We start from the raw sequence: 27,731 nt of genomic DNA on the forward strand, positions 1-27,731 counted from the left end.
AACTTACCCTATTAAATTACTTTATTTTAATAAGATTAATATATTAATAAATATATTATAAGGTTATAAAGGTTTAATAGGGTAACTAGCTATTATTTATAACTTTATAAGAATAGTTTAAGCTTTAATATTATTTAAACTAAACAATTAGTTTATAAAATTTAAAAACTTTTTATAAAAATAAAAAAGGCTTAAAAAAAAATGTAAAATAATTACCTTAAATAAATTAAGCTTTTATATAAATAGAAATTTTATTAATTATTATATATTAAAAGGTATTATTATTTATTATATAGTAATAAATTAATATTAATAAAATGGAAAATTTAAACGAACTATATATACCTTAAAGAATTTAATAAAATTATTGTTAGCTATTGTTAAAGAAAAGGAAATACCTTTAAAATACTAGCCTATTTTTATTAAAATTATAACCTTTATTTAAAATAAAAGAAGATTTAAAAAATTAAGTATAACGCCTTATAAAAATTAATATAAAAAAAAACCTAATATATATAAAATAATAACCTTTAAAGTAAGGGGTAAATATAAGTTATAAATAAAATAAAGCATACTTAAGAATAAAATAATGGATTATTTTATATTAAAATATAAAAAAAAAGTATTATAATTAAAAAAGTCTTTTATTGAAATAATTATTTAGTTATAAATGTTTATAATATAATCTTTATAAAAAAATACCTATATATTTTAATAAAGGATATTAAAAGGATTATTATAATTATAGTTAAAAAAATAAGGAAAAGGTAAAGAATATTATTATTATTAAATTATTAAAAAAGATATAAAATAGTTAAAGAAGAAATAAAGGAACTTCCCTTTAATTTATTTCCAATTTAGCTTTTAAACGTTTATATATTATTAATATATATTAAAGTACTATTAGGTTTTAAATTAGAAGATAAATTTATAAAAGATAAAGAATAACGTTCCTTTATATTACATTTTGGACCATTAAATTTTAAATTAGGAAGTTTAATTAGAAAAATTCTAGGTAACTATTATAATTTATAGCTTTAAATATAAGTTTCCAATTAACTTTGCTATAATTTATAAGCTTTATTACCTTCCTTTAAATTTATTATTATAGCTTTATCGTTTATCTTTTTAATAATAAAAATAGAATTAAAAAGTTATAAATAAATAAAGGAAGATATTAAATAGTTTAAATAATATAAAGCTATAGGAATAAAATATTAATTTTTAATTAATAATTGAATTTGGAAATTTTATAAACTATTTATTAAAAGATTTTTAATAAATAAAAAATAGATATATAAGATTAAATAAAGTTTAAATAGCAGAATTATTAAATATAAAGTATAATAGGTTAACGCATCTCCCACTTGACCTGGCCACCCAATTGACCTGGCCACCCCCTTAACCCATACAAAACCCTATTATTTCAATCTTTAATAACTTTACGGACACTGGGTGTACGATTTAATAATTAGTACCTTTAAATCCGTTATTAAAAGGGAAATTCAACGGTATTTTTTACTATTTTTTATAAAATTTATTAAGCGAGATATTAAGCAATACGTTAAAGGGGCGCTAAGCAAGGATTAATTTAACGCTTACTTTAACGTATTGCTTAATAACTCCGCAAATATAAGTTGTAAAAGTTAGTAAGGGGTACCATTAAATAGCTCTTTCTATTACGAATCTAATGGTATATTTTATTATTCTATACGACTAATATTCGTAGAGTTATTAAATTATCACGTGATTAGCGCACCGACGATTTTTATATAGGCTAGGGGGGTGGCCAGGTCAAGTGGGAGATGCGTTATATAAAGCTTTAAATAAATATTTAAAGAAGATTATAATAAAATGTTTATATTTATAATAAAATTAATAAGTTATAAAGCTATTTTTACTATTATTATAACCTTTAATTTAAAAATTAAATAAATAGATATAAAAATAACTTTTCTTTATAGCGAAATAAAAGAAAACATTTATATTTAATAGCTATTTAAATTTAAAAATAAAATTAATAAGGTTTATAAGTTAAATAAAGTATTATATAGTTTAAAATAAATATTTTAAATTTAATATTAAACTTTAATTACGTTTTTAAAAACCTTTAACTTTGAATTATTAGATTTTAATATTAGCATTTTTATAAAAGGATATATTTATATTATTATTTATATAAATAATTTATAAATAATTAACCCTTTAAAAGAAAAAATTGTTAAAATTAAAAAAGTTCTATTTAATAAATTTAAAATATAAAACTTAAAGCTATATTTATTTTATTTAAATATAGCTATTATATAAAATAGGAAAAATAAAAGTATTAAATTAAGTTAAAAGGCTTATTTAAAAAAGATTATTAAAGAATTAGGTTAATAAAAAGTATATATTATTATTATACCTATAAATATTAATAAAATTCCTAAACCGGTAAATAATTATAAAGTATTAAAGGAAAATATATAATAGTATATAAAGGCTATTAATTACTTAATATATATTATATTTAATATTTAACTTAATATTATATATATTGTTTTATATTTAAATAAATATATAAAAAATTTTATTTTGATATATAATAAAGTTATTTAATAAGTTTTATAATACTTTTATAAAATAATTAATTATAAGCTATATTATTAGGGCGAATTATAAGATTTAATAAGTTGGATTAATATTAATTAAGCTAGCTATATATAAATTAAGCAATTAATTTTAAGGTATATTTTTAATATTAATAATAATATAATTAATTAAAGTTTAAAAAGGTAATAAAGTATAATATTATTTTTATATAAATTAAAATTAATAAATTAAATATAAGTTATAAAAGAAGTAATATAATTAAAATGTTTACTTTTAAAGTTAAATATTTATAAAGAATAAATAATAGTTATTATTATTTATAAAAATAATTAAGGGGTTATAGCTATAATAAAAAACCTTTAATTTTATAATAAAATAAAGTATATCTTTATTTAATAAATCTTTTATAGGGAAGCTTTTTAAAAAGGAAATATTAAATTTTAATAGATTTATATATTTAAATAAATAATTAACGGTTTAATTAAACTATTTTTAAAGGATAAATTTATTACCTTTTAAAATATATTAGGTTTTTAACTATAAGGTAAATAGGAAAATTATTAAATCTTACCCTTTATTAATTAAAAACCTTATAATAAATTAAAACTTTAGCTATATATATTAAAAAAAGTTAAAATAAAATAATCTTAAAAATAAATACCTTTAACTTTAATTTTATAAATATATACCTTTTTTAAAACTTATATAATTTATTTTAATAAGATTTTTATCCTTTAAGGCGTTTTATTTTAAAGGATTTAAAACATTTTAATACCCTATTAATTAATATTTAATTAACCTATATTCTAAATATTAATATTATTAGGTTCCCTACCTATTTATAAATTAATTAATATTAAAAATAATAAAAATAATTAATGTTATTATTTATAAAGTAGTTAAATGGGTTACCTTATAGAAAGATGCTTTAAAAGGGTAAAATAATTAATATTAAGGTCCTTCCCTTAAAAAAAATATATAAGGATAAAGATTATAAAAAGAATATATTTAATAATTTATTTATATATTTAAATATATTAAAATTTTTAAAAATATTAATAATATAATTATAAAAGTTATTAAGGTTACTTTAATTATAATTATTAAGTTTATTTAAATTATTAAACTTACCTTTATTTAAATTATTTAAGTTTTTAATAAATTTTAAAAATTTATTATTAAATTTAAAAATATTTAAAATGAATATTAAAATATTTTTATAATAGTTTTAACTATAAAAAGAATTACCTTTAATATTAAGCTACTTTAAACTTTATTAAAGGTAAGAAAAACTATTATATATTTATTTATAAATTATTTCCTTTTATAATAAATAAGATTAAATAAATTAATTTAATTATATATTAAATATAAATAGTAAAAATACTTTTAAATACTTTATAGAAATATTAAATATTAATAAAAATAACTTTAAAATTATAATATTTAATATTTCGAATAAATTTATTATAGAAAATTAATAGGTAAATAAATAATAATATATTTTTTTTATTATTATTATTAAGTTAAAGGAAGCAAAAGGAAAATATATTTTAATTTAGGATTATAATTTATTATTTATCTTACTTAAATTAAAACGATAAAAAAAAATACTTTTTAAAAAATAATAAATATTTATTAAATATTTTAAAACTAAACGAAAAATAATTATAATAAAGGTCTAATATAATATAAATTTAAATAAGGGAGGTAAGGATAAATATCTTCTAAAAATGCTATTAAAGTTATTTAAATGGGTTAAACTTAAGGACTTACCCTATTAAGGAAAGGAAGACGTACGCTTTAAAAACTACGTACGATTCTATATATAATAAGAAACAGTTATAAATTAAGGCTTACGATAGCCTTAAGAGTATATATGGTTTAAGTGGGAGTATTGGAATTAGGAAGATAGGAATGGATAATCCTGGTAGCTGGTATTTCGACCTACATACATTCTACTATATAAATAGATGTACCACCCTAACCTATAGTACCTAGACTTAGTTCCTTAGTGCAATATACAGTATTTCTTCACCTACAGTATTACTCACACTGTACTATTTCAACTCCTATTGAGTAGCGGCAATTATAAATAACGAAAAGAAAGTTGTTACTTGCAGAATTTGCTTGAGTTGTTCCAACAATGCATCAAATAATTCCGAGGCCGATGGATGGCGTACAAGCGATCTTCCTACTGGTTGTTTTCTACCATTCGAAATCCTTATTGTGACTGCCAAGGTCTTGGTCAGCTATTTACAGTCTGGTTTCTGGTCTGTATTCAAACATCTTCACACGACGTTTCGTCTACTTGACCTATAAAGTTTATCTGTATCCAAACCGCAAGCCTTGGTATATGCAGCCCATTGTCATGCATCGTTCGATGCTGCTACAAACTGCACCCATTCCCCATCTGTTAAAATCATAACCCCACCATCTCCCCCGCCCCCGCCTACGCCGCCTCACTCGGTTTGATCTCCTGGTGATTGATCTCAAACTACCAAAGTCCTGTATTCTCTATCCTATATTTAAGGAATCTCGCTTGAACTGAGCAGGATGAGGTTTGGATTTCTAAACAGGGATCGTCGTCCGCCACATACTCTGCCTCAGGCGAGTGACAGACGCGCGCTACGGTTCCTCGAAGATGGCACCTTTCAGATTACCGTATTCTCGGATCTTCACTTTGCTGAGGGTAAGTTGACACGTCCACAGCGGAAGAATGCACCTTCTGACTTGAAAACCACTCCAGATGAAGACACTATTCAAGGCCCAATGCAGGACAAGAGGACCGCGGAAGTTGTGAAGAAGGTGCTTGAACGCGAGAATTCGCAGTTGGTCGTGCTCAACGGCGATCTTATCTCGGGCTATGGCACAAGGGCCGATAACGCGACCCTTTACTTAGATCAAGTTGTCGCGCCAATCGTTGAATTGGACCTGCCATGGGCAACGACATATGGGAATCACGACAATGAAGCTTATGTCAGATCTCATGACCTTCTCATACGAGAGCAGGAGTATGAAAACAGCTTAACGAAGAATATGTTGCCAGGAAAGTCTCAAGCCGGGGTCTCCAACTACTTTCTGCAGGTATATCCGGCGTCCGAGGATCAGGATGTGCCAGAGCTCATTCTATGGTTCTTTGATAGCAGAGGAGGGGCTGAGCCACATGACTGGGTTGATGATTCGGTAAGCTTAGCTTTCGTCTCCCAGTCTAACTGACACCCTGACTTTGACTAGGTCGTCGACTGGTTCAAGGAAGCCAGCGCGAATCTTACCCAACAGTACAGCAAGACCATTCCGTCACTTGCTTTTTTTCATATACCTATCACTGCAATGTACGACTTCCAGGAGGACCCAGGCGTTGATCCTAGTAGAGAACCAGGGATCGACGGAGAAAAGGTTTGGTGGCAAGGCCGGGGGTATGATGGTAAGACCGGTCACGATGTGTCATTCATGAGCGCGTTAGCGAACACGGTTGGCCTATTAGCAACTTTCAGTGGTCACGACCATGACAATGACTGGTAGGAATAATTTCTCCTATTATGGGAAAGCTTTGGTCACTCATCTTCGTTTCAATAGGTGCTACAAGTGGAAACCCCCTACTGCCCAAGCTGGCGATGGCGTCAGTGTGTGTTATGGCCGCCATACAGGATATGGCGGTTATGGGAACTTGGCCCGGGGCGGAAGACAAATCTTGCTTAGACAAGAAACGGCAATGAAGGAAGTCATTACATGGATTCGACTAGAAGACGGGCTGGTTCCCGAGAATGTGACTTTAAACGCAACCTACGGCCAGGATGAGTATCACCCCTTGCGACAGAACGTTGAGTTGAGAGGAGGCTTTCTTCATAGTGCCGGAAATAGCTTACAAAGCGCCCCAGGATTGCTATCGGCGACGTTTTTCCTATCCCTGATTTTGTATTTCCCTCTTAGGCTATGGAGATGACCAACGTACAGGGAATCACAGACTATCACATTGAAGTATAGTTGGTATAACTGACTGCTCAATTGTCTTGGCCTACTCTAATCCATGCTAAAGGAAATAGTCATAGTACTGAGGTAAGGCAGTAGACGGCTTTCTCTACAAGAAGTGTCAAATAGGCTACTTTCCCATTAGTTCTCCATTATGCAACTACCGCTTCGGCCATTGATTCCACGCTCAAGCTAAGAGTAGCGCGACCGCTGTCAAAGGCAGCGCTACTTGTAGCTACCTGACCATTGCATTGTAGGAGAAACTTCCGGAGTCATTCTGACCATTTTGATACTTAATCGCGTCCGTACTGAAGAATGTCTTCTCCAGCCCAGTCAGCCAGTACCAAAGAAGCTTTCCGTTGAGTGTAAATTACTGAGACAAGCGTTGCTGGAAGGTAGTTAGATCAACGTGACTATAGTGACAATCCTCACTAGAATGGTTTCCTTCTCCATATTCTCTGCTCATTAACTTTGAAAGTGCTGTACAATCTGGAGAATTATTAGACTGGTAGTTTTTAAATTTTATACGCACCAGCTGCTTTCGGCCATCTGTGATCTTAAGCAGGGTAGATGCCCGTTGAACAAGATGGTCGATATCTGAGATGAATTCTTCAACCTGGTCCCTGAAGATTTCGATAGATTCAGCAACATCATGTCTCAGATGGAAATGTTCATTTTTCCTCAAACAAGAGTAGAATTTGTATAATGAGGCAAACACTCGCATGTTGGCCTCGAGAGCAGCAAGTGTCTCATGGACCATTTCTTCGTGTCTTTGTAGTGTTTGAAGGTCTCCGGGCTGATATTTCTGATCTTCACCTGTTTCACGGAGCCCTAGAACTGCCAAACCTGTCTTGAACATTTTTTAGCGTTAAAATCAAGTCATAGCCACTTGTTGATAACTTACTGCGTCCTCTAAACTGTTTTCAAGTGATTCGATGTACCATCTCCAATTTTCAACAGCCCAAGCACCAAATATACTATGAGGCGCCAAACTGGACCGAAAGCATTCAATTGGGGTCTTATATGATTTGCCCTCGGCCTTTGCACCCTCGCTCGTCAGATCTGGGAAGGTTGGGAGATACCCCACGAGAATTATATCACGATAATACTTACGTTTATATCTTTCCTGAAGATCTCGCCTCCCCGCTGTCACAATCCACAGGGCCTTTCCAGTGATAACATCAAACTTGTGGTGAAAGGCCGCCTGTCGGGCTAAAAATATACCATAGCAGGGATTCGCTGTTGTCCCCCAACTACAAAGATACCGCTTGTAAAAAAAGATGTAGGAGAGCGCTATCTAGCTTAGCTAAGCATGCGACTCTAAGTTCTTGAGGTCTCATGGCGGTACTTTATAAGGCACTTCTCTATATAGATTAATAAAGAAAGAAATTCGAAAGCAAAGCTATACTGTCGATATAAGCGAAGAAAACATCGAGTTGACCACCAAGGCCCTAAGTACCTACAGTAGGCGCTGGTTAGGCAGATGCTACAGTGGATACCCACTGAATATGTAACTATTAGAAGCACCTACAGCAGGTAGATTAGGGTACTAGTTGAACCCTGTAATCTATCTACCTAGGTCCATGTTAAGACCTTTAGTTATGTGCACCGCACCCAATGCTCATTCAACAACATCCAACATTAATGCGGTCAGCACAGCTGTGCAGATATTATACAGAGAGAGGGGGGAGGTCGGCACATCCCAGACTTTGTCACAAGGTTAGGCACCTTTGATATTGCTGCTAGATTGTTGTAGCTTGTTCTAGTTGATGATGGAGCCGCGTAGACCGAGGCTGCTAGGGAGACATAACCGCTTCTGTTGATCGAGGTGCAACATATACTTTTGGCGACAGAAGAACTATTAGATGTGATAGCCTAGAGAACCATGTGGCCACTATCTTACATGTTCTTCGGTGCACTCAGACTCGTCAGCGTCCATCAACTTGTATCATGCAGAATCCTAACTCACGGGGGCTCAAGATGACATGCCACTACTGAAATCCTCGACCTCATGCAATAATATATCTACGTATCCAAACACCTGTTAATAAGTGGTTCAAGAGCCCCGAACTTTCTGTAGATTCCTCGTCCTCAAGTTCTTTCTCCTTTTCTCTGCGTTCAAACCCCCCCGCGTCACACCCCTATTGCTTGACTCGTGACTATACTCCTCAGCCAGTAAAAGGAGCTGCTGTATACTATTTCCATATCGTACTCCATGATTGGCCTGATGACAAGGCAATTGAGATCCTGGAGGTCGTACGTGACGCGATGGAGCCAGAGTACTCGAAGATCCTGATCCACGAGGCACTAGTTGCGGCGAAAGAGCCTTCGCTGACTGCTTCTACGCTCGATATAACCATGATAGCCCTGTTTTCAGCATTGGAGCGAAGCTAGGGTCAATTGCACAAGTTGATTGGTAATGTCAAGGAGTTGCGGATCACCAAGATCTGGAAAGCAAGTCACTCGGTAGAGAGGATCATTGAGATTGAACGGGTGTAATTATTGAGATAAGGAATGAAAGGCAACATTGGGCCGATTGCTCATTATTGATTGTGTTTTCTTCGGACACGTTCTATTTATTAGTCTCAATCTCAAACTTAGCTTAGGTGCTTAACATTCCGCTCGTCCCCGGATGTTTCGTGCTATATTAGTGTTATGCATTCCGGAAGTAAACGCCGTCAGATCAACCATTCACAGGAGATAAGTAGTTAACTGATGAACCAATCCATTCTCGCTGAATAATTATGGGATGTGTTCAATATACTCAATGGGACCCCAAACGTGCCTCGCACTACACCGGGCTTATTCGTGCACCGTTAGAAGATCTTTCCAATGATCGCCTCGCGGTTGAAATGTCAGATCTGGACAATCATGCGAAGAGGTGAAAATATCAAGTAGCTTAAACTCGGCACTCATGTCTCCGTTCTTTCTCGTTCTACTGCTGCCCTCGATGGGAAATCAGAAGCAAGTTCGAAGTCGAAATACCACAGCGCTTTTGCCATTGCAAGGCTAATCTCCGCATACGCCATAGTCTTACCCGCACATCCACGTCCACCGAGAGAGAATGGCATGAAAGCGGGGTTATGCTTGAGACCGCTGTGCTGATCTTCTGGTCGAATGTCGATTTCGTCGCCCTTTGCAGGGATCCAACGATCTGGGTCGTACTGAAACGGATTGGGGAAGTATTCTGGATTACGATGGAGTGTATAGATATTCACACCAACTTGGACGCCTGAAGGAATTGTGTGACCGTCGACAATAAACGGCTTGCCCGTGCTAGATGGCATCTGTTCCCTCCACAGTGTTCCTGGGACGGGTGGTGACATCCGCAGTGCCTCGTAAATGCAAGCGCGAAGATATTGGCATCCTTGTAATCGCGAGACTTTTATCTCTGAACTACTAGAGAATTTTGATCGGATCTCTTGTGCAAGCCTGTCCCGACACTGTTTATTTCGAGCCAGATAGAATAATAAAGCGCTCAGTGCTGTAGAAGTCGTATCGCCGGCAGCTGGTAGGAAGAAGATGCCTTCATTCCATATTTCCTTAATGTTGATCTTGTCGCCTTCAGGGGTTTCCGGAGCACTCGCCATGAAGGCGTACAGATCATGCTCAGCATTTGTCTTTTTTGCGAGCCGTGATTGAATCATCTTTGACAGCACTTGAAGAAAACTCTTCCCTTGAATGATTGCTAGGGCATAAAAAAGAATTTCAAGACGTAATCTTCGTAGAGCTGGAAACTGCATGTACATATTGAGCCGCCAACTGCCGATCATCATCGCTTTGACAAGGAGTCAGTGAGTCGAATCTGTCTGAGTATTGAGCGCATACCCGAAGCCAAGGTATCCGGTGATATCCAAGCCGAGATACTTGCATCTTTCAGACATGTTGATGGGTGTTCTGGGTGTGTTTTGATACGTCAAAGGTATCTCCCTCAAAAACACATTGATTTGCTCACCCATCTTGGGTTCAAACGTTCGCACAGAACGATCTGTAAGGAGCTGGCCCACATGTCTTCTCTTAATACGGTGCACATGTTTGTCAATCGTGTTGAACACGTTAGTCATAGACGGATTGACATTTCCAGCCTGGTAACATTGGGCTTTAGAGACACTCTCGCTCATATAGATGTCTACAAATAATAAGCTTGAGAACAGCTACAGCGACAAATACGGCGTATCTTACCATGGACGGCGGCAACTGAGTTAAAAATCAGTTTATTTGGGCCTTGTCTGACAATGGGGCCTAGTGGCAGTTAACGCGATGCAAACACATAAATTTTTTTATTGTGATGTGGCCATTTGAAGTTTTACGTACCATACTGCTTATGATCTTTCCAGGTCTTAAAATGAAGAGTCCTCTGGAAGGAATATATGCCACCGTAGAAGTCGGTGAGATTACTCAGCAGTGGACCCGGGTAAGACTTAAGGAGGTGCAAGAGCAGCCTGTAACTAAGTACAGTGATATACTTATGACAATCAGCAGTGTGCCAAAGGACTGTGGAAACGAAAAAACTTACATATGACGCGATCAAAAGGATAACGTAATTTGCCATGCTGAAGGCAACAGTGAGAACAGCCATCATGATGACTCAGCTATTCTGTAGAAAGAGTTCAATAGCGAGATTTCGTTAATCCATCTTTGTTTCTAAGGGATCATAGTCGTATAGGCATGGCAAATGTCGTTGATCTACCGTATTCCGAGTGTCGATAGTTGTAGATAAATAGAGGATTTGGAAAATCAACACGCGGGGTTTCGATAGTAAAAAGCATTTGAAAACGGGATGCAGTTCGAGAGAACCAACAACATTCTCAGTCCCACTAGAATGGTGAACTATGGAACTTGCTACAACCCATCATTAGCTGCGTTCTCATAAGCAGACTAACGCTATGCAGATGACAGCCAACAATAACAGCAATACTATATATAGATGCACGGGATGCAGGCATTTTCTACTCACCACTACCATCTATCGATAAGGTGGGCAGCCAATCGCCATATGCAAATATTACGACGCTTCCATTCGGGTACGTGGCAAGATATACGTTAAGGTTTTGCAATACTATGAATGAAAATATGTCAAGGGACTATGATAGCGTTGTGAACAAGTAAGCGTAAGTCCCATCCACCTAACAGAAGCCGAGAAGCATTTTTGTATGTTCCTAGTGCACGAGGCCTCCAAAGAAATCCTGTACGTCTTTAATCCAGATTTCAGGCTCTGTCTGGGCCGGGAAATGTCCACCATGCTCATGTCTATTATAGAATGTGACGTTGGCCACGCGCTCTATGAACGAACGAGGCTACAAGATTCGTAAGCGTTGGCGAGATAAATTAAGAATTAATGCGGAGAGACTCTTACAGTTAATTGAAGGTAAGCAAACGTTGCGAGTGGACTATTAGACAAACCCCAAACACTACCAGCAGTGGGGACATTGACATATGGCAAGTTGGATAGTGACTATCGTGTTTGAAAAAGGTCTGTTAGCTATGCTGGAAGAGAGCATGGTCCACGTGATATGGCATCCTTACCGGAATTAATTCTCTGTAAGCTCTGATATTCCCAAATGGACCTGGGATCCACAACAGTAAGGTGTTAGTGATGAGTTCGTCGAGAGCATACTCGTACCCGTCGTTAAACCAGTGGACGATATGCCAAACCCAGCCTGCGAAGCCCACTGGCGTATCAGCAACAGCCTGACCTATGGCCAGGGGGGATTGTGAATGTAGCGCTAGATGGTTAGCGTGATTAGTGATGAAATCCTGGGCTGAGTCAATGTACAATGTCTCTTCCTCCGTAGTCTGATTTTGTGCACGTCGTTCGAGATCTGTGGCGTTTGGTAGGATAAGCCAGAAGTCGGAGAAGAACCCGATCACACTATCGGGCACTTGATGAGCCAGGGTATGACCGACTGTCCAGCCCAGATCGGTCCCAACGATACCATACTTGTCATAACCCAGCAAAATCATGAGCTGGTGCATGGCAGCTCCCATTTCGCGCGCGTTCAAGCCGGAATAAGTTGGGGATGGGCTAAATCCGAAGCCTGGTAGGTCCGGGGCAACGATATGGAAAGCTTGAGTACTCGAGTTGGTAGGTGACCGCAGCGGATCAATAACTTTAGACCACTCCCGATGGGTTGAGGGCCACCCGTGTAATAGCAGCAAGGGAATTGCTTCATCGGCATCGCTGCGTTCGTGAACAAAATGCAGCGAGACGGGATGTTTGTAACCGCTGGTACCAGGGATAGTAACCGCGAAGTGGGAAAACTCGCCGTTGATCTCATCTTGTGCTTTGTTCCAGTCGTAGTTCTTGCTCCAGTGTTTCGCAACGGCGGTCATATTTGCTCGAGGCGGGCCTTCACCCCATCCTGCGTCGCTTATATCTCCATCCAGCAAATCAATGGATGGGCGAAACAGGCTCGCTTTGAATCGGGCTTCTTCAATAATACTTGTCTCGACAGAAGCTTGAAATGGAACGGGGGTGGTGGAGTTGTAGGGAAAAGGAAAGTTTATGTTGCTTGCGCCGGCTATGGACGCCAATAAAGTTGGGAACGTGGCCCCCTTCATCTTTCAAAATGTGATAGAAGTTTTGGAGTTTATTGCTAGTAATGGGTTGATGAATGACACAGGAGGAGAACCATGCATTGAACAGGACCTGACGGCGCAATATATATATTATCGAACATTATTAAGACGTATCTCAACTTGGCTTCAAATCTTACATGCAGTGCACTCAACGTCTTGATTATAAATCCAGTTGGGGCGTAGGCGAGCTGATGAAGAGCTCTAGAAAATATCTTCAAAGCACGCTTCTGATTTCTCAGCATCTGGAGAAGATGATGGTTGGTTTCCCAAAGTAGTAATATCTCACTACCAGAAGGAGAAGCATACGACCCACATAGATTACCTCACACAGTGGAGCGTAAAATTCGTACTTGGCCCATATGCTTCATATTAAAACTTGAACCACAATGTGGTAACCCCTCAAAACTATTTCAACTATCGGGAGCACAGTCGGTCCTGCCCTGAATGCATGCCATTAGATCCCGCACATCTTTCAGTTTTATTTGTCCTATAATGGGGTGGTGTGAGATGACAAGTTAATCAGCAAAGTGGCTTCCGAGTTAATTTCGGGGTTAGCAAATCTATAGGGGCTGGAAAGGAGCTTGATAGCATAAAAACAAACGGTTTTCATTGCGTTTCTCCTTTCATTACCAGCACAGCTCCCAGAGTTGAGGCTATTCTAAATACCTATTGAAGTGTAGACCCAATTTTACTGAGCAATCAATTCATTCGTCCGTATCTGTAGGTACTTCGCTGTAACTATGAGAAACCTCTAGCGATTAACAATAAACTTATCGGAAGTACTATTCATAAGAGTCTCAGTTACCCTGAGATCACTTTCATAAGGGAAAAGAGGGATACAATCGTCTGTTATGGCTGCTAAGGTCGGGAATTCCGGTAAAAACCCTGCTACCTGCATGGCTGACCTCACCCTGCTTCCACATAAATAGAAAGACTGCCATTGCCAATCTTAGACACCGAGCCGCATCTATATGTCTCATATTCAACTAGGTCTCTTCTAGGCATATATACATGATTGATATCAGAGAAGAGATGAAGGCGATGCTAGTTTCTTCTCTTCAAGTTACGATCCGACGGTCCTAGGGCTACAAACAAAGAGACTCACTGTATATAGCCTCAGCCTGGTCACAAAGGCTTTTGAGACCCTCGAGCAATTACAAGTATCAGTGCAGTACCCCATGGTTGCAAATCTCACACTCAACCAAGTATCTGCTCAGGCCTCTGCAGAAGCTTAATTTGAAAAGACCTGTTCAAGCGGAACATTCTCTGTACTGTTTCTGTAAAGCCACCGATACGTTTATGAGTAGTCTGTCCAAAGCAAGCTGTATGTGACGAGGTAAAAACAGGCTAGCACTGGTCAGCTTTCAACACTTCCACCAGATTTTGTCTCACAGTTGCGCTGTTACAAGACTTGATAATAGCTGTGGGAAGCTTTGTTCGCCTGGGTAAAGAATGCCCACATTCAGTATCAGAAACTGAAACTCTGATGATCCGAGGTTAACATACTGATGGAAATCATTAATTAAGATTAGTATGGGACTTACTCCCCGCTCCTACCTACAAACGTGAAAAGCAAATAAGGTGAGATCAAACATTGCTAGAATGTTTAGAAACTGCAGGAGAGAATTTTCTTTGTTGGGAGCCTGATAATCTAATGGAATACTAACTGTAGGAGATACCAACAAACCCAAAGGGTACGTACCATCTGCCACAATTGACCTTGTCCTCAGGTTGCCATGGCACAAAGGCAAACAACAGAGACATTAGTAGAAATACCTCGCCCGCCCACGACTGATGATTGAAGTGGTTAGCAGATATTTCCCTAGCTGATGCAGGAAGTACAACTTATTTGTACTGATTCCCCAGAGCCCATCTTGCCAACTTCTTTGACCACCCTCTGCGTTGAACTTTACTCAAAAATCCCACCAAGTCACCGCACAGCATCATGTCTTCAGAAACACGTGTGCAAATCTCTCGCGAGAGCCTAGCAGCGCCAGGCTCTGAAGCGGCAAGAATTGAGAATGTCAAGCATCTTGCGTCTTACAGCTGGATCGAGTCGCCAGTTCCTACTATCGCTGTCCCTGGCATTCCGCCGCGTTGGGCACCTCCCACAGTTCCTTTCCGACTTCCAAAAGACTCTGGCCTTGTTTATATTGCTCAGAATGCTGCACGTCACCCGGAAAGTCCACTTGAGCCGCTGTTTCGTTCTCTCTATGTGACCAATCCTGGATTCGACATCCGCCCCGTTGACATCATCACCGACAGAAACAACATCCGCAAGCTTCTAAGCTTCATCAATCCTTCCTCTAGTCGAAACCGTCTCGAAGTATTTACCATCATCGCTGAGGTGGTTGATGGTACAATGCTCATGTGTCGAACTGAGACCAAGACCTCTGAGATCATAGCACCCCACGAGTTCAAAGGTTACGGCCATGAATTTGAAAAGGCTTACACTCGCCGCCAACTGAAGGGTAGCACAGGATACCACCGCATTATCTCGTATCACTTCGGAGGGCTCAATTTCGTCCTTCGTCACGAGGTTGATGGTTACGTATCGCAATCAGAGACTTCCAAAGTGATCCAGAAGGAAGCAGAGACCGACGGACTTTCCGGACTGCTAGGGTCACTATCACTTTCAGCAGTCAATACGACATCTCCTCAACCTCGTAGTTCGACTCCATCAGAATCGAAAATGATCATTCGAGAAGAAGGTATCGTGGTGCCAATCGATTCTACTTTAGAGATCAAAACATGCACCAGCCGCAGGCGACTACATATCCGAGAGATAGCTCCCCAGCTCTGGGTCTCGCAGACACCTAAACTCGTACGAGCATACCACAGTCGTGGTCTATTCCAAGATGCAAAGGTCGAGGATGTGGCAAAGGAAATAAAGACTTGGGAACTCGCCAATCAGGAAAATCTGAGAAAACTCGTTGCATTGGTCAAAGCAATCTTCGACGCGGTGAAAGCATGGGGTGGGAAGGCAATCATCAGATATGACGAAGGCTCTGACAGCATCATTGTCACATCGGAAGTCTCTGCAGAACGACTTCTGCCCGAGGATCTTTACCTCAAATGGGATGATAATGAAGAAAAGACGGCGGCAGACCAGACGGAAGTGTCTGCGTCTAGTTGAAACAAGATTGTGGGAGGAGCATCCGAGGCGATGATCGAGGCTAATACTGGCGAAGCCGAGAGTTGTCACCAACCACTTGTGATAATTCGGGTGCGCAATAGTCAAGAATGACGGAAATTTTAGCAGATCCCTCAAACTGACAAGACACTGTCATGATGCCAAAAGACGCAAGGACTACGATGAAGACACGTATGTATGTAGCCCTAGCTCAGTAACATGACCTGAACACAACTGAGCCAGACGAGATATGCTATGTGAATTCTCGTATCCCTAATGACATATATGTTCCAGGTCAACTCAAGGCTGTAGGAGTGCTTGACTAACCATTTTCTTCTTGGCGCTGGTAGCTTGACTTGACTCTATATGCAACTGGTTTACCAGTCAGGCATATTCGTCTCAAGGTGTGGTGTCAACTCTCTCACTAAACAAGCGATCCGGCTTATTTCTCGAGGCCTGATCTCTACTAGAACAAGGGATGGGAACTTGTATCAATTACACCTCACATCGCAAGTATTCTTCTACATAACTCAATGGGATAGTCGGCGTTGTGGGAGTGTCTTTGATACCTACATGGTACCAAAGTACCTAAAGATACGTATAGGCACTCCCTTAGGTACTCAGCTAGTGGGTACGGGTCGCGAGCCCCGCCCCCCTCCACTAGGTAGCCCGTTAGCGGGGTAGCTAAGGTACCTAGGATAGGTACCTATGTTGGTGGGGTAATGAGGCTATTTTCAAGGCTTTTTGCCCGCTTCCATCGGATTTGTTCCGTTTCACCAGCAAGAGGGTGGCATCATCTACATGACTGTTTGATCACTTCCTCCGATCGATTGGGTAACATGTAGTGTAGTGTTGGCAGGGAGACTTTCTAAGGATGGCACCGATCACAAGGGAGCGTGTGTTTGGCGGCAACAGCCATAGCCGCCGCGTAGCAATCAGCTTTCCTCAAGCTCAGCCATGATCCTTACGAGGCCCCTTACCTCGACCATGTGGGAATTAGCAGGTGTTTATATGAATGCAGTGGCGAGCAGCGCCCGTTTGCCAGGCAGCCTCTCGTTGTACCCGACGGTAGGCAAACATCTACGTGGTATGTTTCGCAAGGAACAACATAAGAGAAAATTGTACTTAACGTCCCCTCCCGTACCGAATTACACAGAACATAGATCTTCCCCATCTGTGCGCGTATCTTCCAAGCTTCGCTTTTCTCTCGGCTTTGTTGTCCTAACCTTTTCCTGTTGACACTCACTTGCAAGCTGGCCCCTTTGGGATAAGTCTCTTGCCACAGGTGTATGGCTGTTTGACAGTTTCCTCTGCCTTCGGTTTTCTACCAACGCTCTTCCGAACCTTTAACGTCATACTATACATTTTAGAACAATAAGCAGTACTTGCGAGTCGATCAACATGGGGATTGCAGAGCTTCCCACTGAGCTTCTAGATATGATAGTGGACCTGCTCGTTCCATATCGTTGGACCTGTCATCCAGTGTCGAATCGCGATGGATTCCTTGACCTAAGACTTGTTTGCAGTAAGACTATACTTTCCATTAATTGAAATAATGCGTCTAACATTCTGTTATCATCAAGGGCGGTTCGACTACTCCGTCTCGTACCAAGCTCTCCGAAAGTTCGAGCTGGGATCGATGCCTATTGATATAGAATTCTCGTGTATCAAGTGGCTCCTGGTTACCAAACTCCAGGCCAGTCGCGGTATTGAGACAGGGCTCCCGGCAGCTGTTTGGGGTGCTGTATTATCGATTGAATTTTGGAAAGCTCCCGGTTTCGAGGCATCAATAGAGAAGGAATATCTTGATTCTGCGTGTGGCTTGGTGATTGCAAGCCGGGGTACGAGGTGGGCAGGCGAGGAGATCGATGCCAAGTTGAAGAGTAGGCTTCATTCACCGCCTCCCACCATGAAGCCTTCTGGTGAAGAAACCGAACGACTGTCTCCAAGTCACGAGCGGGCATTAGAAGCTATGGACTGTTTCCGGAGTCTCCACGTAGCATCGTACCACGGTGATATTTCAGTCGTGCGCACATTGCTCGATAATAGCATTGACCCAAACCTGTCGAACGAATACTTTGGTTCTGCATTGTACGCCGCTTGTTACCGCGGCCATGCGGATATTGCACGTTTGTTGATCGAACATGGCGCCGCTCTGGATGGCGAAGGATCTCTTGGGACTCCACTAGAAGCAGCAACTCATCTAGGACACACAACAGTTGTAGGACTGCTTCTAGATAAGGGGGCTGCATTTTACCCCGGTAGAATCACAACCAAATGTCTACTCGACGCGTCTCGAGAGGGACACACAACAGTTGTAGGACTGCTTCTAGATAGGGGGGTTACATTTTACCCCGGTGGAATCACAACCAAATGTCTACTCGACGCGTCTCGAGAGGGACACACGGAAATCGTGAAGCTACTATTGGAACAAAACGACATTAAAGTCAATGCTATAGACCACGCCGGCGAACCTCCACTCATAATTGCAGCGAAAAGACGACACCACGGGGTAGCAAGACTACTATCTGCACGAGTTGATGTAAACCCAAATATTGAGGATAACAAGTGGAAAACGGCATTACATTATGCATGTCGTTACGGGTCAAACGACTTAGTACAGTGTCTTTTGTCACGGAAAGATATCAATCCGAACCCATCTTGGTCTGAGGCACCACTATTGGAAGCGATAAAGAAAAACCATAACAACGTTGTGCAGCTTCTTTTAGCATGTAGTCGTCTTGACCCGAACCACTCGGGCGAACCGAATAATACCCCACTAGGCTATGCCATTAACTTCGACAACAAAATCGTCGTTCAATTACTGCTAGAACGCCAGGACATTGATCCGAATAAACTTGACGACCAAAGGTCACCTCTTTGTATAGCGATACAACGCGAAAGTTTGGATATTATACGGCTTCTGTTGAAGAGGACTGACATTGATCTCAATAGCACAGCTTCAATCAGCACACCACTGTGGTGCGCAGTAAACAGCGGCAACGATGAAATAGTAGAATTACTACTATCGCAAGATGGTATAGACCCAAGCCTGCGTCCACATTCTTATAAGGCGGTACATGAATTTGGTTATACAGATACACTACTCCAGAGAGCGGCAAAGAAAGGATATGTGGCCATACTACAACGACTCTTGGGGTATAAGATCTTGGATCCTAATGAAAACAGCAAACAAGGGACACCGCTCGGCCAGGCAGCAAGGTATGGTCAAATTGAAGCCATGAGGTTATTGCTAAAAAGTCCCGAGGTGGATTTAAACATCTCATCACACTTTTACATTCCAAACCGTGAAGAGATTTCACTTGAGCACGAACGATTCAGTCAAACGGATTACGACGAGTCAAAAGCCGCTACGTATAAATTCTCTGTGCTTTCCGACGGACCCTTTGGCAAAGAAACTCCTCTCCTAGCCGCGGTTCGAGCTGGGGGGAAGTTGGAGACTCGACTCCTATTACAGCAACCCTGTATCGATACCAACCTGGTGGATGCCTCCGGACGGTCACCGCTCTGGTGGGCCACGTGCCACGGCCATAACCGCTTCGTAGAGAAGCTTCTGCACAACCCCAAGACATGCCCAAACATCAAGGATAGCAAGGGATGGGCACCCTTGCTTGTTGCCGTATATATCGGGGCAGACAGTATTGTACGCATCCTGTTGAAACATCCTAGCATCGACCCAAACACTGCTAGTGATGATGGCTGGACGCCGCTCCATATAGCCGCGAATGAGGGGCTTGAATTACTCGTACAGAATTTACTACAGCATCCCGATATTAAGCCAGATTTGGCATTGAGCGATGGGACGACAGCGCTGATACTAGCTGCGCGGAAGGGTTATAGTTCGATAGTTTCCTTGTTGGCGAAATATTAGCTGGTTCGACGGGTAATGGTCTTAGTCATTACCTATGGAGGCCTGCTAGTTTTCTATACGGTCTAATAGCAGCTCCGACTGCTCTATTTTTCATTGAGATTTGCATTAATTCCGGGTCGATGCACCACCCTTTCACGCGGACATCAGTCTCCTCATTGTGAGAATCATTGTCATTTTAGGGCCTTACACTATGGCTGCCAATGAACACCCCACGAATAGATGCATCGGAACGATCACAGTCCACTCATGTATTGAAAATGCGGCCATGGTGGTTTTCGTATGTCACACGGCCAAGCCTGCCAAGACCCCTTACGGCCAACAGTTTTCCTGGCGGAAGTGAGGCTTCAAGCGATTGGATATACAAGATCACAAGGTCAGACTGATAGCTGCAATGGAACCAACAGTTAAGGCAAAGCAGGTTGTATAGTAGCCCGAAGGGCATAAATAGCCCAGGAATTCTACCACTTTAGAGAAGGAGAGAACTCAAGGCCCTAGAGACCCCTAGTAGATTATTAGGAAATATGACTAAGTTCCAAGCCCTCTATAAGAGCCCTTGTCACATCGTAACACAATTGTTTGCCCCCCCCTGGGCTTGAGAGATAACAATAACAGACTACGACTCTTATGTCTTTGTTGTACCATGAGACCGACTTGATTGGAAAAATCAATATGATTTGGAATACTTGTAAGGTCGATTTGGTAGCAATTTACTGCGTCTACGCTGCCAGTAGCTCTATCATGATGTGTCAATTGTATGTATTTAAGGCCCGGAGCGGTAAGGTCGGGTTCAAGGCTTGCTCGCCGTTGGAATTTGTTTGAAGTGGATGATGTGACAGGGATGAATGGAGTGTTCGTGGCACTCCGGTCTCGTTTGTGATGGTTTCGCTCCCGTGGTGCTTGTGGTGAGGGAGATTTGGCCGTGTTGATGGTGTCACAGAGCTCCATACCCTCTACAACATCATTATTTCCCACATTGCTCAACATACGCTTCCACGTGTTTTGTTTGTAGGCTTTTATCATGAATGCTGAGGTTCAAATGAAGACGCTGATTAGTCTCGTCTAAAGACCACATCACCATAGCTGACGATCCCACGTTGGCCTACAAAAAGAATCACACACGACATTCCACTTGTGGCTATCATGAAATCAAAGCTTCGCCGCTTTGCAGTGTGTTCGTGGCTGGAAATTACGTAACCACATATGGAGGTAAGAATTAGAGGTATCTGCGTTGTTTCATCATACGACCTTCGATAATTATTGCGCATATGCAGTGTTACGATGAGGAAAACCACGCGGCTAAAAGCGACTAGGCAAAGTACATCAATATATGCAAGCGCGGAAATGAGTGAGACGCACACAGTGGAAGTAGCGTAATACCTGGTTACTCGGTCCGTCAATATAAGAACCTTCTTTATCGCACTGTCGCACGGCCTGCTACGTGTATCCAATTATGTGTTGTAGAAAGATCGCCCTTGTCGCTAAAGACCCGCTTGGGCTATTGGATATTGTTCATCACTTGTATGGCCTCCAGCTGCAAGAAGACCTAACAATACAGTACTTTCAGACGAAATGGCAGAAATCCACGGAATGAATGGGAATAACCAAGAGTTTGTATACATGCCGTTGGCCAAGATCAGGCTAGAGATTCCACCGACGAATGAAGGGAGAATATCATGGACCTTGAGAACCGTAGAGAATTATAAATTGATTAGACCAGTTTCAACCCCTCAATAAAAGCCCTTGACACATCTACCGTCAAAGATAGTCAAGCTAATAGAGTTCTTCGCCAAACTTCAGCATCAAGACTTTGCAACTCTTGTAACTCGCACCATAATTTCAAGAATAGATTCCCTACTTATACTCTGTTCTACATATTTGTCTTCCAATTATCGAAACCACTGAGCAGCAGCCATGACTAATCTATGTCCACGATGCAGCCAGCTTGGCCTTTCCCACGAGTGTTTCAAGATTAGCGCCAATCGCAACATGGCTCCTTATGACTTGGGCGTTCAGTCTGTACAAAAAACGCACGAGCGAATCGACTTTGGGACAATGACCCAAATCTGGGACTCAGCGCCAACCTGCAGTCTTTGTGATCTGATTCGCCTCAGCGTGAAGGATCTGCTCCCGGAAGATCGCCCGAGCGACGTGAGATGCTACCTTGATTGGCAGGTTGACGGACGAACTCTCGACAGGGCCGAGTCTCAAGTTAATTGTACTCGAAGGCTGCGAATTGGCTGGGAGGCGGAGTGGTCCAAGCAGTATGAAGCTCATATTATACTAGCTGCGCCAGAGAGCTACGATAAGTCTGATGTCGACTACTTAAGTCGTGTGGATGATACTTCCCAATTCCTCGGTCGACGTATAGGGTCTAAGGTCTGCAAAAAAAACCTTATTCTGCAATTTCTCCACCTGTGCGAAAGAGAGCACGAGCAATGCAAGGAGGTTCTTGGTATCAAGGACCCGTTTGCGGAGATTTTGCAAAGGTCATACTTTGGTGTCATTGACATCGAAAATGCAATGCTTGTCCCGTTAGATCATCAAAAGACCGAAGACGGTAGATTATCCTTTGCCCCCTATGCGGCAGTTAGTTATGTTTGGGGAACAACCAGCAACCCACTCCACTCGACGCGCAAGGCCAATATTAGTCATCGGCGTAAGTCAGGAGGCCTGGCAGATGTCATAAATTCTTTGCCAGTGGCCCTTAAGCAAAGCATAGATCTAGTTCATGCAATGGGAATCCGGTTTATCTGGATTGATAGCTTGTGTATCGTGCAAGACAGCGGACGCAATTTCAGCCTCAACGCCAAGGCAATGCACTCGATATATGGCAATTCCACTATTACAATATGTGCCGCCGAGGGCAAGGATGCAACAACTGGTCTCTTGGCCCTTGATGAGGATAAAACCGAGCAAGTGACTAAAACTATTGCCCAAGGGATCAATCTCATGCTTCATCGACCATGCGAAGTCAGTATTAACGCAACGCCATGGAACAGCCGAGGATGGACTTTCCAAGAGAGATTACTCTCCAGGAGGTGCCTCATATTTACCGATCATCGAATTTTTTTCCAGTGTCGTTCCACAACCATATCGGAAGACATATTTCCAGACAAACAGGGGAAGGGGTGGTCGTTGGAGTTAGTTAATGCGCCTCTTCGAATGCTTCCACAGCTCAAGACTCAAGCGTTATTGTTCTACATGAAATCTGTATCCCTATATACTAAACGGGTACTTTCTGAACCATTCGATAGATTAGCAGCGTTTAGCGGCATGTGCAGTCTTATGCAAGAAACCATGGGCGCACCCTTCACGTTCGGCCTTCCCATCTCTCATTTCGACTTCGCCATGTTGTGGCAACCAACCGGTAAATCGAGGACACTGACTAAGCCTCTGAATAAGGATGATGCGAGGTACGAAAACATAAGATTCCCGACATGGTCGTGGTCTGGTTGGGCAGGAGAAAGTGCAGAATATAACCGGGACATGGTCAAGGGGTGCTTGTCTGATGTACGGCGGTGGCTTATGAAGCATACCTGGATTGACTGGCATATTCGAAGTAAAGATGGTACTCTAAGGCGACTCTGGCAGAAGGAATGCAAGGAAGATAGGAGTGAAATTGCTGAATGGCGAGGTTACTGCCATCCGGCCACTACTGTCGCCATGGCAAACGCCATTCATACAATAGATGCTGCAAAAGAGGGGGGTGTGGACTCGGAATCCGTTGCTGTGAAGGCGAATGGGGTCTTACTAGCCCCAACTGGTCAAGGCCGGGGGGCTGCGAACATAGTCAACGGAGCAAAAGGATGGGGAAATGGGGCATCTTTACACCGGAGGCCAAGAGACCAACGATGCGTCGATCATTTTGGCCGCTCTATTCGAGACAACGTGTGGAACGTCTCTCACAATACCACGTTCTCACTGACACTCCCAGAGGACCCTTATCGCGTTTGTACAAGAGAGAACAACGAATCGCCGACCTCCACGCAAGATCAGCCACTTTTGCAGTTCTTCACTTGGCGCAAGGAATTTAGTCTCGTCCGGGACAATGCTGCGACAAATAATGCTGATTCCCAACAGTCTCACAGTCAACAAAGTACTGAATCTCGGCGTCGCAGCCCGATAAATAATGGCACCGGTACAGCAGAGCCCTTGAGCCAATGCCATATAGCGCACCGCACTGGCGACAAGTGCGGGTCGATTAAGGTTGATGCGGAGTGGCTTAGGAAGAATAAGCAGACAAGGTTTGAATTCATTGCCATTTCGGAAGCCAAGTCATTTACCGACGAGGAATTCCCTCACTGGACGTTCTACATACCCTGGGAGAAGAACGAATGTGACTGGGAGGTGTACTTTGTGTTGTTGGTGGAATACGACGAAACAGAAGGCATTTACCGACGCGTTGCTCTGGGTAAGGTTTTCAAAGCTGCATTTAGACACACGCAAGATGAGTGGAAGGAGATCATTCTGGGATAGGTCATGATCATATATCTGTCATCCAGGAATTGATACATGTTATGCATTACGACCTAGCTTTACTCCGCGGGCACCCACTCCTGACAGATTGCTTGGGGAGGAGAGAGTCATAGTCAGCACGACTCATCGAAACTGTTGATTAGAAACAAATTCAATGTCTCTTTGAGGTTGTAATGAAAGCCCATTCTAGAACATTCAGAGTTGTGTCAGATTGAAACATTTATATTTGTCTTTTGAAAATAAGTGTTGAAAGAATTTCCGCCCCCTATCTCCAACCTACCAGGCACAACGGCATAAGAGAGATATGCAAAAGTCTTTCAATCTCTTTGTCACTTACCAAACCCCTTTTCCAGAATTACATGGTGGTCTGTAGACACTTTTTTACGGTAGTGTAAGATGAGGCATCGTAATAACTTGACCACCACAGCTGAAGTTATCTCCTCGCTACTGAGGCACATTCGCACCATCTAAAAAAGCAGGAGAACCTTCTCACTGAGTTGATCGTTTCTATCCTTCACGAGGAGCAACATCGTTGCCTGGGTACCTCGCGCTCAGGCCTTTATAACCGTTTTGCCTACTCAACCACTTCTACTTCTGGTGTTGAAATCTTCCTTTTCCATTTATCAACAGCTTGCACTTAGATAGATGGAACGTCTGAGAAATACGATACAAACATCAATCTCACACACTTTGCACAAAATATTCGCTATGTCGGAACAAACATTCGTACGATTCAACCAACTCCCCACAGAGGTCCGCTGGCTTGTCTGGGCCGAGTATGCGCTGCCTCGAGGCCCTATGCTCCACGAACTGTCCTACGTGAGTGGCTCCCCCGGGCAAGTCTTGGTAACTTCGGTTCACAGAGATTTTCCGTCCGCGGAGAACTTATCTACCATCAGACCTCTCATGAAGGTAAATTGGGAGTCGCGAGAACGAGTTCTCGCGGGGCGCCAGGTACAAATAAGGGTTGATGGCAGCGATGATTTAATCAAGATCACATATAAGAACGATGTGTCTGGCCGTTCCTACTTTGAGATGTTCAGACCTAATGGGCTGCATGGATTTTTCTTTGTGAAGTGGGACATTGACGTATTCCTTTGGCAAAACAACTTCCAGGCTTCCACGGACAACATCCTCAAGAGCAGCTGTCTTTAGAAAATGCAGCGAATCGTTGTTAACTTCGATGTGACTCGCTGGTTATATGGTAATATCTTATATGACCAGAATCATAGTAGATCGTTCCTTTCAACTGTCGTCACCCTGGATGTGATCAATTCGCTTCCTGTAATACTGACCAGCGAACATCCTCAACGCGAGAAACAAGGATCAACTCTGAAATGCTTCTGCGACAACCCACCGTCGCTGGCTGGCATATCTTTCAACATCGAATATAAGGATTTTGAATATCTATACAAGGCATGGGCATTTTGGGCCGTTGACGCAGGAAATAGTGACTATGACCAAGCAATTCAAGGCTTAAGCCTCGCCCCGTCAGCAGATATCGATGCCAAGCTTAGTGCCCGTTGCACAGAGGAGGGAGATACAACGAGACAATTCCGTGATACACTGCTGGGGGATGGACCGGGCGCATTACAACTCAATTGTTGTTCGAAGGAACATTGTCCAATCTTCCCGTAGATGTCTTTGGATTTCGCCTACTTACGCCCCATCTGACAGAATATGCTCGGAAGTGGCGAAGAGCGTCTCAGGGTGAGTGTGTCCGAGATAACACAGTTTTCTTCCAGCCCTGGATGATGCGAATGATGAGAAAAGCCAAAATTGATGCCATACACTTCTATGGGCGGCACATTTATCTTGAAGTCCTCATTTCCGGAGAACCTTTCTCGCTTAGTATCAATTCTAGTTCGACTTCATCCTTGGAACGCCAAATAATCTGAATGAGAAATCAAATCGCCAGAAAAGCCACAAAGCCAATAACTCAAGTTATGACGTTCTCCCGAAGCTGAAAGTCCAAAGCAATGACAGAATACGTTGCTTATACTCTGGCATTGTTGGTAGTGAAGGGGTCCAAAGGGCTTGGCGCGACTCTTTCTCTTCATAGTATTCTTCTCAGACCACGAAGATCTTGGAAGATTCGGTTTCCTTTCTGTCGCAAGGTCGCTATAGCCACGCACGGTGGGCTTGAGAGTCTTCTTTGACTGTCTCTGGCACTTTCTGATATCTCAATATTAAGTATCACGCGAGCTGAATTATGTACACGAGGATAACAGTGTAAATTCTATAATCTGCAGCCCCTCCCGTAACTATAAACACGAGATTCTCCGAGTTACAGTAACGCGAGTTATGTGTAATGAGTTCACTAACAAGTGAGATCCATGAATAGCTCATAGCTCTCAGCCGGGTTTCTTAGAACGCTGTGAAATTGTAGTCATTACTCCTGAGAACGTGAAGTCGGATTCTAACGTCGACTGTGTAATACGAGATTAGCACATAGGTGACGTTCATCGGCTAGCGAATACATAACACGATGGATTATTAATAGGGAGTTCATCCGGTGAATAGCTACTCAGAATATCACTAGACTATGTTCGTTTGTGTTGTCAAATGCCGCTAGTTGTAGGTTTTCACCTTGGAGAAGTATGGTGCTCGGCGTGCATCTTCAGGTCAACGTTACCTACAGCCAAGCGCTCTAAACCGAAGCGGGGATAGTGATGATGGTTGAAGATCGCTGAAAATTACTCTCCACGGGCGGTATTAAACAGGAAGATACGAGTAGACCAGGGTCTTGACCAGGCCCCCAGAGTATAGTAGCGTGATGTAGGATGACTTGAGGTGGTAATCACAACCATCCCCCGTTACACGCCAGTCACACGGAGTTAAAGGCTCTATCTAACCATTAGTAATACAGCTTGACTTGGTTTAGCGATACAGCATCTGAAGTATTACTCGTGGATACCATCCCCTAGTTGCAGATCCTGGGGTAGCGAGGGGCGAATCGGCGGTCAGCAGGTTTCACCTATCAGTCGGACGGTCGGACGATTGACATACTCGAATATGCATCAGAGCGGGTGTCGAGCACAACGAATAGATGAGGGAGGCCGCGAGTAAGCTTGACGTTGACGTCGA

The 27,731-nt window shown here is 41.4% G+C and overlaps 8 protein-coding genes across 8 annotated transcripts; 5 read left to right on the forward strand and 3 right to left on the reverse strand.

Moving 5' to 3' along the window:
• The first annotated feature begins 4,618 nt into the window (after positions 1-4,618).
• F5B22DRAFT_608215 (Metallo-dependent phosphatase-like protein) lies at positions 4,619-7,051 on the forward strand. The gene is made up of 4 exons (XM_047975060.1): positions 4,619-5,284; positions 5,342-5,778; positions 5,830-6,113; positions 6,172-7,051. Exons 1-4 carry the CDS (start codon positions 5,149-5,151, stop codon positions 6,536-6,538), a joined length of 1,224 nt encoding a protein of 407 aa, XP_047830381.1. The 5' UTR covers positions 4,619-5,148; the 3' UTR covers positions 6,539-7,051.
• F5B22DRAFT_646955 (uncharacterized protein) lies at positions 7,030-8,924 on the reverse strand (the record flags this gene model as incomplete). Its single annotated transcript, XM_047978800.1, has 4 exons — positions 7,030-7,053; positions 7,097-7,414; positions 7,469-7,776; positions 8,825-8,924. 4 exons carry the CDS (start codon positions 8,922-8,924, stop codon positions 7,030-7,032), a joined length of 750 nt encoding a protein of 249 aa, XP_047830382.1.
• A 442-nt stretch (positions 8,925-9,366) lies between these two features.
• On the reverse strand, positions 9,367-11,146 carry F5B22DRAFT_636644 (benzoate 4-monooxygenase cytochrome P450; the record flags this gene model as incomplete). The annotated part of the gene is made up of 6 exons (XM_047977317.1): positions 9,367-9,475; positions 9,550-10,326; positions 10,393-10,693; positions 10,747-10,806; positions 10,879-11,029; positions 11,081-11,146. The coding sequence occupies 6 exons, from the start codon at positions 11,144-11,146 to the stop codon at positions 9,367-9,369; spliced, it is 1,464 nt and encodes a 487-aa protein (XP_047830383.1).
• Positions 11,147-11,572: 426 nt separating this feature from the next.
• Positions 11,573-13,379, reverse strand: F5B22DRAFT_200802 (alpha/beta-hydrolase). The gene is made up of 3 exons (XM_047969596.1): positions 12,091-13,379; positions 11,921-12,019; positions 11,573-11,861 (listed from the first exon to the last, which is right to left on the reverse strand). The coding sequence occupies exons 1-3, from the start codon at positions 13,123-13,125 to the stop codon at positions 11,724-11,726; spliced, it is 1,272 nt and encodes a 423-aa protein (XP_047830384.1). The 5' UTR covers positions 13,126-13,379; the 3' UTR covers positions 11,573-11,723.
• A 1,434-nt stretch (positions 13,380-14,813) lies between these two features.
• F5B22DRAFT_608222 (geranylgeranyl pyrophosphate synthetase) lies at positions 14,814-16,824 on the forward strand. The gene has a single exon (XM_047975061.1). It carries the CDS (start codon positions 15,089-15,091, stop codon positions 16,277-16,279), a length of 1,191 nt encoding a protein of 396 aa, XP_047830385.1. The 5' UTR covers positions 14,814-15,088; the 3' UTR covers positions 16,280-16,824.
• A 772-nt stretch (positions 16,825-17,596) lies between these two features.
• On the forward strand, positions 17,597-20,268 carry F5B22DRAFT_200830 (ankyrin repeat-containing domain protein). The gene is made up of 2 exons (XM_047969597.1): positions 17,597-17,801; positions 17,860-20,268. Exons 1-2 carry the CDS (start codon positions 17,678-17,680, stop codon positions 20,166-20,168), a joined length of 2,433 nt encoding a protein of 810 aa, XP_047830386.1. The 5' UTR covers positions 17,597-17,677; the 3' UTR covers positions 20,169-20,268.
• A 1,624-nt stretch (positions 20,269-21,892) lies between these two features.
• F5B22DRAFT_608230 (heterokaryon incompatibility protein-domain-containing protein) lies at positions 21,893-24,981 on the forward strand. The gene has a single exon (XM_047975062.1). The coding sequence runs from the start codon at positions 22,080-22,082 to the stop codon at positions 24,642-24,644; it is 2,565 nt and encodes an 854-aa protein (XP_047830387.1). The 5' UTR covers positions 21,893-22,079; the 3' UTR covers positions 24,645-24,981.
• Positions 24,982-25,352: 371 nt separating this feature from the next.
• Positions 25,353-25,799, forward strand: F5B22DRAFT_646961 (uncharacterized protein; the record flags this gene model as incomplete). The annotated part of the gene is made up of 1 exon (XM_047978801.1): positions 25,353-25,799. The coding sequence occupies one exon, from the start codon at positions 25,353-25,355 to the stop codon at positions 25,797-25,799; it is 447 nt and encodes a 148-aa protein (XP_047830388.1).
• Between the last annotated feature and the right edge of the window lie 1,932 nt (positions 25,800-27,731).

This window comes from Xylaria bambusicola (assembly GCF_022495145.1).
Source record: "Xylaria bambusicola strain CBS 139988 unplaced genomic scaffold F5B22scaffold_23, whole genome shotgun sequence".
In the NCBI taxonomy this organism is placed as follows: Eukaryota; Fungi; Ascomycota; class Sordariomycetes; order Xylariales; family Xylariaceae; genus Xylaria; species Xylaria bambusicola.